The sequence below is a fragment of the Nematostella vectensis genome, chromosome 6 (assembly GCF_932526225.1).
Source record: "Nematostella vectensis chromosome 6, jaNemVect1.1, whole genome shotgun sequence".
NCBI classification, from domain to species: domain Eukaryota; kingdom Metazoa; phylum Cnidaria; class Anthozoa; order Actiniaria; family Edwardsiidae; genus Nematostella; species Nematostella vectensis.
This window is the reverse complement of record NC_064039.1, coordinates 5,130,672-5,145,404: the sequence shown is the minus strand read 5'-3', so window position 1 is coordinate 5,145,404 and position 14,733 is coordinate 5,130,672. Positions and strand designations below refer to the sequence as shown.

Here is a 14,733-nt window from a genome sequence, read left to right as displayed (position 1 = left end):
AAGCATGCTGACAACGTAATAAATACTTTTATGGAGGCGGGTAGCGCACACCCCCAAATTCAACCAATCACCAGCGCCTATTTCACTGACGTCACGGAATCCGTACGCTAATCTGGTCACGTAGTAGTATAGGAATATGGCCTTTGGTCAATGACGTAGGGCTAGCTGCCAGGCCTGGTGAGTTATGCAGCCAAGCCTGCGTTAGCACTAACCGGGTCGAATGCGGTGTTTTGGAAAAAAACTTGATGAATATTTCTTGATTTTGTTGTCTTGGAGTCCACGAGACATGAGTTCTTTGTCAAGCTACCCAAAGAAGAGACGTATTGATAAGGTAAAGTTGTCTTTATATGTTTGAAAATCGTGGAATTACAGACCGTTGTTATCTTGCGCCATGTGACCAACTTGTCACGTTTCTCAAATTGTCAATCCTAATTTCCCAATTGTTGTGGGAGGAAGTCACGTAGCATCTAAATTGATAGCTGACTAGCCAAGCAAGATTTCACTTATTTACTCTTGTTTGACCTCTGCTAGGCAATGAACCAGAAATCCCAGGATAAGATGCATTCATTTATATATTCAGTTTATTGCCGTATTAGTTGAGCAGCAGTCAATATAAGGCCCCTACCACAATACTGGTCATATCCAGAGAAAGCAGGCTTTTCAACCCTGCTAGGTCAGAGTTTCACTCAAGACCGGGGGGGGGGGGGGGGGGGTATTCTGCAGTTATTATGCAATAGAACTCTATTATCTTTAAATTTCAAGGAAAAAGCAAATTCAGATTTGAGTGCTTGGTGGTGAGTGCCCCTCCAAATACTACATCACAAGGCTTGTCAAAAACACAATAGCAGAAACTTGTTTTAAAATACATCACATAAACAAAAAAAATAAACATTTTAGTAGTTTGTCAATATCTCATTTGAAGCAATAAAAGCTAATCCATCTGAGTAGTAAACCTCTAAGCATGATGTTAACAATTGACCATTCAAAAAAAAAAGTCTATTATGACTGTTTCATAGGTGCTTTTATCTTCTTTCTTTTTTGCATTAGTTACATTTACTAAAGGCAGTTACAGGATTTTTGTATCTATCAGCTGAAAATGAATTCATGTTTGTCTAGACTAGGATGTCTTGCTATTTTGCCTGAAGGCAGGTTTTTATTTGTTGCTGGTGTATCTGCAGCTGTCTTTTCATTGCCAGTATTTTGTCAAAACAGGAAGAGGAAAGAGATGGATTATCATCAGATGAAGATTACACTCCCTATGTCCCCCTCAAGGAGCGGAAGCGAAGAGAGGTATATATATATATATATATATATATATATATATATTTAATTGAGTACAATACAACAAAAACTGGAAATCGACTCTGCCAAATTTTCGTCTTTAATAAGACTTCTTCAGGGCATTGCCAAATTTTCGTCTTTAATAAGACTTCTTCAGGGCAATTGTCTGCCCTGAAGAAGTCTTATTAAAGACGAAAATTTGGCAGAAATTGCCCTGAAGAAGTCTTATTAAAGACGAAAATTTGGCAGAGTCGATTTCCAGTTTTTGGTGTATTGTATTCATTGTTCTGGTACGAGATCGCGACAGTTTGGGCTTTTTGATTCTATATATATTTAATTGTTTATTTCTAGTTTCCTGTCAACAGTTAAAGTGCTAGTAGCACATAATTTGACACTCACCCAAACTTCCACCAAAGTCCTTATTGATCGAAACTTCCAAAATATGGTGTAATATAAGTTATTTCTAGCTTTCTATTTATCACATGTAGTACCAATTTTAGCATTGTATTGGCAGAGTTTTAAAATGTAGAAAAGAAACCTGTTGATCGTTTTTTATTTCTGCTCATTTGAAGTTCCCTGGCTTTACTCTTTTCAACTGTCAGATAGCTGTTGCTCTTGCTAGCTAATTTTGACCTTTCCTTATCTCCTTGTATAGCTGGAAAAACGTGAGAAATTATTGAACAGGAAGGGAGCTGCAATATCCACATCTACCCCAGAAAGAGAGGTCAAGCCTGCAAAGGTAAAATATCATATATTTAGCATTTATTCCATTTATTATTATGAGAATAAAAGCCAAATATTAAAATTTAAGATATTTGTTTATTTGCTTGAATAAAATAGTACAATTATCTCAATCAGGTTATATCTGAGGACACTGCATCTGCATCTGTGCCTAATGTTAGTCTGCTTGATCAACACACTGAGCTTAAGAAGAAAGCCGAAGGTAAGAGATTTTCCCAAATCCAAGACCATAAAAAAGGGTTTGGTAAGTCTCTATTTCTATTCCTTTCTGACTTTGTTATATGGTGTATTTTTAGCTGTCAAGGAAACACACTATGATAAGCAGCTGAAGGAAGAGGAGAAAATCCTGGAGAGCATAGCCGAGAGGCAAGGTATGTCTGGGTGAGGGCAATTTTTTGTTTGATTATTGGTCTTTACAGTACATTACAAGTAATGGTGTCTAGGAATTTACCATTTATTTTGTGACTCTAATTTGTTGAATAGTTTTCGTCTTGGAATAAAATGTTAAATTTTTGGCCTTTCTAGGCTTGATTTAAACATGGTTGAGGGGGGAATGTATGTCCAGGAAAAGGGGGGGGGAGGTATGTCTTTTTGGGGGGGCGGAGGTTTATCTGAAGTAGGGGCATGTGGGTATGTCTTTGGGGGGAGGTATGTCTGAGGTAGGGGCAAGGTGTTTAAGGGGGAAAGGGGGCATGGTATGTCTGGGAGAGGGACGGGTGGCAAGGTATGTCTTTGGGGGAGGTATGTCTGAGGTAAGGGCAAGGTGTTTCAGGGAGAAGGGGGCAAGGTATGTCTGGGAGAGGTGGAAGCTATCTCTGGGGGAGGGGAGTCAATGTCTGGGAGAGGGGATTGAGGTATGTAGTGGAGTGGGTTGTGAGATGTCTGGGAGAGCGTTCAAGGTATGTGAGGAGTCAATTAATGTCTGGGAGAGGGGATTGAGGTATGTAGTGGAGTGGGTTGTGAGATGTCTGGGAGAGCGTTCAAGGTATGTGAGGGGTCAAGTAATGTCTGGGGGAGGGGGGAGGGTATGTCTAGGAGAGGGGGCGAGATACAGTATGTGGGGGATGGGGGTCAAAGTATGTTGGTGAGGGGGGTAAAGGTACAGTATATGGGTCTAGGTATGTGTGTGAGAGAGGGGTTAGGATATGTGGGGAGGGGTCAAGTAATGTCTGGGGGAGGGGGGAGGGTATGTCTAGGGGCGAGATACAGTATGTGGGGGATGGGGGTCAAACTATGTTGGTGAGGGGGGTAAAGGTACAGTATATGGGTCTAGGTATGTGTGGGAGAGGGGGGTTAAGATATGTGGGGAGGGGTCAAGTAATGTCTGGGGGAGGGGGGAGGGTATGTCAAGGAGAGGGGGGGCCTAAATGTGTGGGAGAGGGGGGCAAGATATGTGGGTGAGGGGGGGCAAAGTATGTCTGAGATGAAAAAAATAATAATTCAATGGTTTTCAGCTCTGATGGCTGTGGGTGAGATCGCCAAGGGAATTGTGTACACTGACCCTATAAAGACAAGGTATTTCACCCTTTATTTGTTATGTTGGTCTATATCTTGGTTACTGTATGTTTCCATAGGGTCCGATTGAGCTAAGAGTTAAAGGTCATTACAGGGAAATCTCTGCGAGAAGCTTGACTGTTATGTGCCAAATGTTGTAGTATATTTTGGACCACCGAGCATATACACATCTTACAGTTGAAAGTGTAGAGGGTTAGGGGAGGTCCGTCATGTCAAATACAAGACTTTTCCCTAGATCCATCTACAGTACTCAGCTTATTGACAACTTGCAAATGACAATTTTTTTCTCAGTTGGACCCCTCCGAGATACATTTTACACATGCCCAAAGAAAAGATTGAAAGAATAAGGAAGAAGTGGCACATTCTAGTTGAGGGCGATGACATCCCACCTCCTGTCAAAACATTTAAGGTCAGGATCTTAATTACTTCTTTATTTGCTCAGAGAGATAAAAATTGACCATGTATTTTTTACATAGTAATGATCTGAAAAGTGCCTGGGGTGTTTATTTTCAGGTTATTTCGTGGGGAGGGGTGGGAGCTTATTGATTCATGGAGTGGTCTTTATTGTTTATGAATTGATGACAATATTGTCTTTAGACTCGCTTTCAATTGATAACTTGATTTTTGGGCATCTGTGATACCACATGTTGTAATGCAAGGTACTTTTAACCTAGAATGTACTGATGGTTACAGAGGAAAACAGAGAATTAATGGAAAATAAAACTACCAAGGCTACTGTCTCTTGACTAAGTTTTTTTCTTATGTACAGCATGTAAAAGTTCCCTTTTTTATTCTTGGTGCTTAAAGCCACATTGTCACCTGTTTACTTCTGGTCGGTTATGTAACAATCTCCTTTGATTCTTAACAGAAAACACGAAAAATACTCCAAAATATTGAAAGCAATGTGTCTATTGGAAGTTTCTTTGAGGATGTGATTGATAATTTAGAGCAGATGGCCTGTTAAATATCTCAGATTCTAATTAGATTCTTTTGTCTTTTAATGGTTGACATTTCTGTCGGACCTCTTGAAGTAAACTGGTGACAATGTGGCTTTAAGATCTGCTGCTTTCTGCTCACAGGAAATGAAGTTCCCTCGCCCCATCCTTGCTGCTTTGAAAAAGAAAGGCATCACCCACCCCACCCCTATACAAGTCCAAGGCCTTCCTGCTGTGTAAGTGACTGAACTCATGCACAAAAAAAAAAACCTGATTCTATATTTATTTCTTATTTTTATTTCCAGTTTGACCGGCAGAGACATGATAGGAATAGCATTCACTGGATCTGGAAAAACACTTGTCTTCACCCTGCCCATTATAATGTTCTCCCTTGAACAGGTTTGGGCCAATTATATTGATAAAAAAATAATGTCAGGATGAATTGAAATTCCATTTTCCATTGAACACTTAACCAGATGTGTAATAATGTTTGACCTTACTCTAGGAGAAGGCAATGCCATTTCAGAGAAATGAGGGACCTTATGGGATGATTGTTGTGCCATCTGTAAGTTAACTAGAGCTGCTAATTCTTAATTAAAGTTAATGCTGAATTTATTCTATCAACTGTACAACAAAGCTTTTTTTAACAAAAAGTTTGTTATGTAATGTAAACAGTGATGATCCAGGGGAGGGGGGGGGGAAGCCTTAATCCCCCTCTGAGGGACTTAAAAATTTTAGGTGAAATGTGTGGTTCAATTAACTGTATGCCATACATTTTGTTTATTTGTTTACCCTCCCTCCTTGGATATGCTCCCTCTGATAGATACTGGGTTCACCTCTCTGCTTCATATTAAAAATATCATTTACCCATTTAAATGTAACCCTTTTTTCCCCGTGATACACTAAGAGAGAACTGGCAAGACAAACATTTGAAGTCATCACTCACTTTTCCAGGGCATTGGAAGCACATGGTGAGTTGCTTTTTGAAGAAAAAAATATTGGCATTTAGCAAAGAATTCAATGGTGTTTAAAACACAGTACACTAAAGACAAGCCATTACATAAAAAGAAAATTGTAGGATAATTAAGCCATCTATTTATTTCTGATATTTGAGCTCATGCATTGGACAACAAATTCCTCTTCCAGGAATTTTTCCACAATGCTTTGTTACCAGCTGCATGGGGTCAACAGCAGCCTTACAGTGTGATGCATGCTAGCATGGCCTCCTTTTCTGTCATGTGGAGTAAGCCAATGAGGGTGTGAGAAACATGCTACCCTGTTGAAATGACTTTACTTGGCTGCCAGCAAGGCAATGAAATGCTCCAGTGCATATCATAGCACATCTGAATCCGCCTTCTGTAGAAAACTGTCAATTAAACCCTTGATGCTAATTGGCTAACTTCATTTATTATTGGCTAACTTTATTTATTTTTGAGTGAGCTGGTGGTATCCACGGTAGCATGCATCACTCTGTAAACTGATCATGGCCATCTTCTTGAGGAGATGGAATGCCTGCTTGCATTTGATAGGACTGACTGCTTAATTGACTGTTCCTTGTCTCTCTAGGGTTCCCTTCCTTAAGAACAAATCTGTGTATTGGAGGAAGCTCTATCAAGGAGCAGTCAGATGCAATGAAAAGGTATGTATATTTCCAAGAAAATACTGCACGCACTGTATTGCACTATAAGAACATATCCATTTATCTTATTTAGAATTTTAGAATCAGTTTAAAAAGTCAGATACACACTATACAGTGAAGCAAAGTTAACAAGATTTTTAAACTTGGCATTCTAGCCCTTGTAGGATTAAGAAATCCACATATTTTCATGGCCTTTTTATCTATTTGAACCACATGCAAAGTTCAGTTCAAAGTTTTTCAGAATGAGCATTCTTGCATCTACAGTATAATGTACTGTGAGTATAAGTCATTTAAAGTTTTTTTTCCATGTTGCAGGGGTGTTCACATGGTGGTGGCGACCCCTGGGCGACTCATGGATCTGTTAGACAAGAGGATCATTACTTTGGATGTTTGCAGGTCTGTCTTCAATGCTGTGCTAGGGCAGATCTAGCTTTTGAGTGTAGGGGGTTCAGTAACAGAGGGTAGGGAGGCTGGTATTTTTTGTTGGTTTTGGCTATCTGACTCACACAGACACAGATACCAGTTTTATTCATTCAGGGTGTTTTGAAGGAAATACTTTTTCACATTATACTGGTCTGGTAGCGGAGCTTCTCTGGTAAAGAGGTGTCTAGGAGCATGGGTCTCAAAGGGATGTGCTTTATTGCATCTTTTTCACGTAACAGTTTCCTTTGTTAGCTTAAAGCCACATTTCCAACAGTTTACTTCCAGTAGATTACGTAACAATCTCAGATGATTTTGAACAGAAAACATGAAAAATATTTCAAAATTGTGAAGCAGTGTGTCTATTGAAGTTTCTTTGAGAATTTGATTGATAATTTAGAGTGGATGGCCTATTAAATAGCACAGATTCTAATAGATTCTTTTGTCTCTTAACTGTTGAGGTTTCCTTCGGCCCTCCGTAAGTAAACTGGTGACACTGCGACTTTAGGGGAAGGGTCCAAACCACCTAAACCCTCCCCCTAGATCCGCAATCAAACCCATGTATAACTCTAGTTGTTAGCAGATCTGTCTGAAATGCAGTCAGCTCTGTGTTGCTGGCAAGATACTCATTTTGCCAACTAAGATGGCCCATACAGTTACCAGAAAAGAGAGGGCTGAGGGGTTAGGAAGAGCCACCCCACTTGACTGGAATGTTTGCTAAGATAAAATGGTCCACTAAATGGGTAAATGCAAAATCCTGGCTATGGTCCTGCATAGTAATAAATGTCTCCTTGTTGGAAATGTCTCCCCGTATAGATATCTGGTGCTTGATGAAGCAGATCGTATGATTGACATGGGGTTTGAAGAAGACGTCAGAACAATCTTTTCTTATTTCAAGGTAAGCTTCACACCCACGCAGTGTAAATTTACTTTCTGATCACCCACTAATTATTCTGAAGAATGGCTCATGACATTTGTAGTGGTTAAGCAGACAACAGAGGAAAGGTTTTACCACAGCCAGTGGCGCATTCTGGGGTGGTTATGTGGGCTCCGTTTTTTTAAAGAAAAATGATGATTTTATGATAAATCACGATTCTGCAACATTCAGCAAGTACTCCACAAGTACTAGCAGCCTTGAAGCTTGTTACGCTTTTGCCATTGTCTCTTCTCAAAGTTGCTTCTGTTTAGTCCCAACGACAGACGTTATTGTTTAGTGCCACAATGCCAAAGAAGATACAGAACTTCGCCAAGAGTGCTCTGGTCAAACCAGGTACAGTGCAGTGTGTCTTTACCCATGTTTTACTTAAGTTCACCAAAAAACTGGTTGTTGACTCTGCCAAATTTTTGTCTTTATTAAGACTTCTTCTTTCTGCCCTGACTATATCAATCAATGATTCTATTCATATAATGCAATTTCTTGGGTATTTTGATAAACATTAAAATTAGATTTCTGTGATTTGTAGTGACTGTGAATGTTGGTCGAGCAGGAGCTGCCAGTCTGGATGTCATACAGGTGAGGGTCCCAAGAAAAAACTGTATTTTGTATCCACATGCACACAGAGTGCACATATACATTGGTACCTGCATTAACTAGCCACCCCCAAGGCTAAGCCAAGTTGCTGCTTGATGGAGATTCACAGAGAAAGTCAATAAAAAATGCTGTATGCTGTACAGCAAAACCTGTCAGATACAAATGTATATGTTACGTTATTGGCTTTGAAGCACCGTTTGTGACAAATTGAATAAGAAGTTTCTGTTTTATCAGCTATCATCTATCTCACTTCTTGGCAAAATGTTTATAGAGGTGCCTTGATCCAATTAACAAATTCGATTAATAACAATTTGGGATCATAAAATGGTTGCTGTGGCTACTTAATGGAGGAAACCATGTAATAGTGGGATAAAAAAACATGAAATAAAGTGTTTGAGTGGCCAATAATATTCTGGGCCTTTTGGAAGTGGCTGCTCAATATAGTTGTGGAATACAGTGTGGAAAGGCAATGGCAGTTTGGTTTATATACAGGAAGTCGAGTATGTGAAGCAAGAGGCTAAGGTTGTCTATCTTTTGGAATGTCTTCAAAAGACTCCACCACCGGTGAGTCCTTTATTTAAACCCTGTTGTGCATTTAATTAATGCCCCGTGTAAGATATAGGCAACCTAACGGCATATGCACACTTGTATGTCAAAAATGCCTTCATGCATTCAATATTTGATTGGTCATGACAAAAAATTACAACATAAGTTACCCTTAAAACTAAATAATGCCTAACGTTTTTGAATTATTGAGTTTTAGGGTTTATTAGTATGTATAATATGGCTTATTAGACAAATCTAATGTGAGGAAACTTGTGAAAATTATGTCAAGAAAAACTATTGTTCTTTCTTCTTTTGATTGGTTCAAAACAGAAAATCTTAGATAAGATATATTAGGGAGCACATGTTTCGTATAATTTCCTCAAAATCTCACTATATTCTATATCTTGTGCCTGTGTGTTTATTACAAAAGTATCCTATGTGGGAAAGCTATGATAAAGCTTTTTGCCACATGACAATGGGACTTTGCCTAGTTCTTGCATGGATGGTTAAGGTAATTCCCTTGAAAAAGTTCTACCACCCAGAATTTTTTTAAAACTGGGCATAAACAATATTGAAGTTAAGGGCTTTCAAAAAATGTAATAACCCGTAGTAGCCAATGTTCAAAACAAATCACATTTTAAGAGATCGCACTAAAAGACATTGTTTTCGCCACTATTCATAGGGTAAAAAGCGCCATTTTGAAGTATTTTTACGGCTTTTAAGAGAAATAACAAAACTTCTACAACCCAAATAAAAAATTGGGGTTACCGACTTCGTTTTTCTGTCAAAGCGATTTTAAGTAAAAAATGCACGCCTTTTGCTGTGTTTTCTTGTACAACTGTGGCGTGCCCGCACTTAATACTGGAAAATTCGAACAAGCAGTGTGCGCCACTATGCGCAGAAGGGGTGCGCAGTGCAATTCAAGGGAATTACCTTAAGTTTGATCATTATCAGGGCTAGGAGTTTTCCCTAAGTCTGACAATTGCTGTGTTGTCAATTTGTCGTTTAAGTGGAACCCTATTGTCATTCAAGCTAGGGTTTTCCCTGCTAGGGCTAACGCTAGAAACATCAGCGCAACTATTATGTTTCACAGAGGCGTTTAACATGCCTTTTCGACCTTGTGTTGATTTATATGTCTTCATCACTTCATCACATGCAGACTATCTAGTTTTTCTACAGATTGTCTTTCTAATACCTCAGGATTTTCACTGATAATTGCTGATTGCTATGTTTTTAGGTGTTAATATTCGCAGAGAAGAAGTCAGATGTGGATGACATCCATGAATATCTGCTGCTGAAGGGAGTGGAAGCTGTCGCCATTCATGGAGACAAGAGTAAGAGAGGAAACTAAACTAAAAATAACAGCAATGGCTTGACAATTACTACCAATCACTTGAAAGTAACATCACATTAACAATTAATCAATATCAATATATGAGCCATTGACATTACAGTTCATTGATTCATGTATGCCTCTATTTTAAATAATGTTTCACTCTGAGAATCCATGTGTCGTAACCTGCACTATCAAGTAAATAAGCAAATAGATCAAATTATATCCAGATTTTCATAACTGTATCAATCTTGTTTATTTGCCTGTTAACATGGCTCTTGGAGACCAGGATTTAACCATGAACCATTGCTGGTTATGACACATTGAATCCCAAGGGCAACCTTATTTGAAATAGGTGTACATGGATAGGATGCAATAGATAACAATAGCTCTAAGTGGTAGCACATGTCATACTATAACATTGTTTTATTGGTTGACTAATCAACAGACCGACTGATTGATTGATTGATGTGGAATTGCTGTTTTCAGGTCAGGAGGAGCGTGTTCATGCCATCCGTGAGTTCCATCAAGGCAACAAAGATGTTCTTGTGGCCACAGACGTAGCATCTAAAGGGTTAGACTTTCCTGACATCCAACATGTCATCAACTTTGACATGCCGGAGGACATTGAGAACTATGGTAAGGAAATGGTTATCTGGTCCATTCTGTACCACACCTTATGGGATGTTTACACATTCCGGGCATGCTCGCAAAGTGTTATTATGTGGCCAACTATCATTATATGATGGTGATGACAATGATGATGGTGATGATGATGATAATGGTGATGATGACGTTGATGTGATGATGGTGATGATTATGACGACGATGATAATGGTAATGATGATGATGATGATGGTGATGATGATGATTGTGATGATGACGATGATGACGATGATGACGATGATGATGATGATGATTGTGATGATGACGATGATGATGATGTAGCAGTAACAGTGAATAATACAGTTGGGACTGGAAAATGATGCCCATGGCCACTTAATAGAGGTTTAGAATACAATGTTTGAATGACCAATACTTTGGGACTTTGGGAAGTGGTCACTTAATAGAGGTTTAGAATACAATGTTTGAATGACCTATACTTTGGGACTTTGGGAAGTGGTCACTTAATAGAGGTTTAGAATACAATGTTTGTATGACCAATACTTTGGGACTTTGGGAAGTGGTCACTTAATAAAGGTTTAGAATACAATGTTTGAATGACCAATACTTTGGGACTTTGGAAAGTGGTCATTTAATAGAGTTTTAGAATACAGTGATTGATTATCCAATTATTTTGGACTTTGGAAAGTGGTCACTTAATAATAGAGGTTTAGAATACAGTGTTTGATTGTCCAAAAATTTGAGACTTTGGAAAGTGGTCACTTCATAATAGAGGTTTAGAATACAGTGTTTAAGTGACCAATACTATGACTAATACCATTGTTATTTTGTGAATACATCTGATGGGGTCTAATTTTGCTAATGGTCGAGTTACAATCGCAGTGTTATGCATATTTCTATTTGTGAATACATCTGACGGGGTCTATTTGTGCTAATGGTCAAATGTTGAATATATCTGATTGGTATATTATATGTTTAGTCCACCGTATAGGAAGGACAGGTCGGTGTGGGAAGACAGGAGTGGCTACAACCTTCATCAACAAGTCATGCGGTAAGCCAGGAGCACAGTGATATCCTAGAGTTCTATAGTGTTCAGGCAGTAAGCATAAACAGCGAGACTTATCGGGCCCAGAAGACAGAATTTTCGTTACATTTGAAAGTTCGAGTGATTACCTTTCTGTTTTTTCAAACCCTTTATAATTCCTTTTGTTTAACATTCCAAATGCTATTACCCAATAAAGCTGGTTCTGACATATTACTGAAGCCCCAAAGTAACCCGAACGATGCTGACGCTGTTTGCTTTTTAGAAGAGTCTGTATTACTGGATCTAAAGCATTTGTTGATGGAGGCGAAGCAGAAGATACCACCCGTGCTCGCAGCGCTACAAGTCGACAACGAGGAGTACCTCGGTATCGGAGGTAAGTCATTCACAGTCATTCTATTCTCACTACATAATGATTTTATTCTTACTATTTTCCCTGGGGTATCGGAGGTAAGTCGTTCACAATCATTCTATTCTCCCTACCCACTAATTCTATTCTTACTATTTTCACTGGGGTATCGGAGGTAAGTCATTCACAGTCATTCTATTCTCACTACCTACTAATTCTATTCTTACTATTTTCACTGGGGTATCGGAGGTAAGTCGTTCACAATCATTCTATTCTCCCTACCCACTAATTCTATTCTTACTATTTTCACTGGGGTATCGGAGGTAAGTCATTCACAGTCATTCTATTCTCACTACCCACTAATTCTATTCTTACTATTTTCACTGGGGTATCGGAGGTAAGTCGTTCACAATCATTCTATTCTCACTACCCACTAATTCTATTCTTACTATTTTCACTGGGGTATCGGAGGTAAGTCGTTCACAATCATTCTATTCTCACTACCCACTAATTCTATTCTTACTATTTTCACTGGTTCTGAGCCCTTATCAGCTACACCTTTGTTATTGTTTTCATTTAAAATTAAAGACAATTTTTTCAAGAAACTTCGAACTAACCGTCCAAAATAAAGACTTTTACGTTTTTTTTACCAATTTGGATATAAAATATCGCATTAGCTTTTATTTAAATCAGCCGATGGAAAAGGATGTTTTTTTCGGACCTGGTATTTTGCTAGGGTGACAAAATGACAGCTGACAAAGACCGTTTATAACCAACATCCAACCCCACCCCGGGGTCAGCCGAACCATGCACAGGGTGTTCCATTACCTCAAATGTCTCCAGCTCCGACACTCTGTCAGCAGTGAGACCGTTAATAACCAACATCCAACCCCACCCCGGGTCAGCCGAACCATGCACAGGGTGTTCCGTCCATCACCTCAAATGTCTCCAGCTCCGACACTCTGTCAGCAGTGTAGAAGCAGGCAGACAGGATGCGTATCCACCATGATGTCCATTTATGATCATATCGTCCTATAGACGAGCGTGGCTGTGCTTATTGTGGTGGCCTGGGTCACAGGAAATAAAGCGTTACTCGACTATTGTTTTGCGTGACGGTCATGGTGGGACACTAATGTCACATGTCTTATTTTCTAGACGAACATGGCTGTGCTTTTTGTGGTGACCTGGGTCACAGAATAAAACGCGTTACTTTTGTCGACCATTGTCTTGCGTGACGGTCATGGTGTGACACCAATGTGACATAACTTATTTTCTAAACGAGCGTGGCTGTGCTTATCCCGGTGGCCTGGGTCACAGGATAGATAGCGTTACTTTTGTCGACTATTGTCTTGCGTGACTGTCACGGTTTGACACTAATGTCACATGTCTTATTTCCTAGACGAGCGTGGCTGTGCTTATTGCGGTGGCCTGGGTCACAGAATCACCGAGTGCCCGAAGCTGGAGGCCCTTCAGTCCAAGCAAGCTGGAAATATCGGTCGCCGGGACTACCTCGCCGCGGGCTCTGCCGACTGGTAACCAGTTGTACCCAGTCCTAGATAACATCCTGGACATGGCCCAATGTATGTTTGTCACTGCCCAGTATTAACAACTACACATACGGCATAGACAAGTGTAAATGATCGATAATGCCTACTGCGTAGCGCAGAGCCATCTGTCTTCGGTGCTGCACGACGTCAGGACATAGCCTGGGAACGGATTACTTTTCGTAAGAACGCTGTAATAATAGCGATGATTGCCAGCAAAAGATTGTCAGCAAAAACGCGGAATAGATAAGGACATTATACACAAGAAAAGGTTTGTTGTGTAAAATTAGATCTTCAGTCTTGGGATGGGTGAGGGGGAGGGGGGGTGTTGAAGGAGATTGCGGCCCGAGTACTGGGCCGACATCACCGTTTATCGTTCCATGTATAAAATGAACAGAGTGATTTAGTACAAGAATATCTTATACAGCAAAGCAGTTTACACAAATTGATATCCCATGCACTATAACTATTTAGCGAATTCCTCGTCTTCTCCTTGTTATTATAAACAACATTTGCTATAAATTCATGGAGTGTCGGCGAATAGAGTGTCGTGTGAAATAATCTGCTTATTCCAAACAAGAATGAAGAATAAGGTGTGTAAAGCAAGGAGGTTCAGTAAAGTTCTGTGTTTATCTTGGAAAAAGTGAATTGTTTAGGTAAAAACACGAGAATTGTTTGTGTTTTCGCTGGAGAAGTTCTAGTAGACCCATGAAAACAGTGCATGATTGCGAGGACCTGGGACTAGCTAGCTGGCGCATTGTTTTTTGTATCGTGTTGGTGCAAGTGCTACGAAGTACAACTTTTTCTTTTGGCTTATGCTCAGCCGAGCGAGAATTTGACCAAAAGGCTTCCCAGTGTTGGCGCTGTTTGAACGGGATTAAGTGTGATGGACAAAGAGTAAAAGCGTGGGGATCATTTGAGCTTAGTAAGTCGGTAGTAATGGTGCTCCAAGGGTTGGAAACAAATAAAGTAAACGATTCTTGAATTCCTCAGCAAGCCCTCTCCTCACACCTAGCCCTATCACCAATATAAAATGATACATCGGCAATGAACTGAGTCTTGAATTGCTGGTCTAAATAAGCTCCTGCTTAGTCGAGCACTAGCTTGACTCAAGGGGAATGCACCTACCGGAATAAAATGATACAATATATTTGTTTTATGCCACACAACGAAATCTCTTCCCGTACATTAAAATGAACATAATATAAAGTACAAGAAGCAGAAGCCAATATG

The 14,733-nt window shown here is 39.7% G+C and overlaps 1 protein-coding gene across 3 annotated transcripts; it reads left to right on the top strand.

Moving 5' to 3' along the window:
- The first annotated feature begins 96 nt into the window (after window positions 1-96).
- LOC5521407 (probable ATP-dependent RNA helicase DDX41) lies at window positions 97-14,156 on the top strand. Of its 3 annotated transcripts, none has more exons than XM_048729400.1 (22): window positions 97-331; window positions 1,213-1,290; window positions 1,937-2,020; window positions 2,140-2,224; window positions 2,319-2,393; window positions 3,477-3,537; window positions 3,829-3,946; window positions 4,617-4,708; window positions 4,778-4,871; window positions 4,978-5,037; window positions 5,380-5,443; window positions 6,039-6,111; window positions 6,427-6,507; window positions 7,348-7,429; window positions 7,720-7,801; window positions 7,995-8,044; window positions 8,555-8,626; window positions 9,846-9,942; window positions 10,431-10,580; window positions 11,545-11,616; window positions 11,873-11,983; window positions 13,356-14,156. In XM_048729400.1, exons 1-22 carry the CDS (start codon window positions 221-223, stop codon window positions 13,490-13,492), a joined length of 1,929 nt encoding a protein of 642 aa, XP_048585357.1. In that variant the 5' UTR covers window positions 97-220; the 3' UTR covers window positions 13,493-14,156. The 3 variants fall into 3 exon arrangements, with proteins under 3 accessions (XP_048585357.1, XP_048585359.1, XP_048585358.1); XM_048729402.1 differs by lacking the exon at window positions 13,356-14,156 and adding an exon at window positions 12,995-13,056; XM_048729401.1 differs by lacking the exon at window positions 1,213-1,290.
- The last annotated feature ends 577 nt before the right edge of the window (window positions 14,157-14,733 follow it).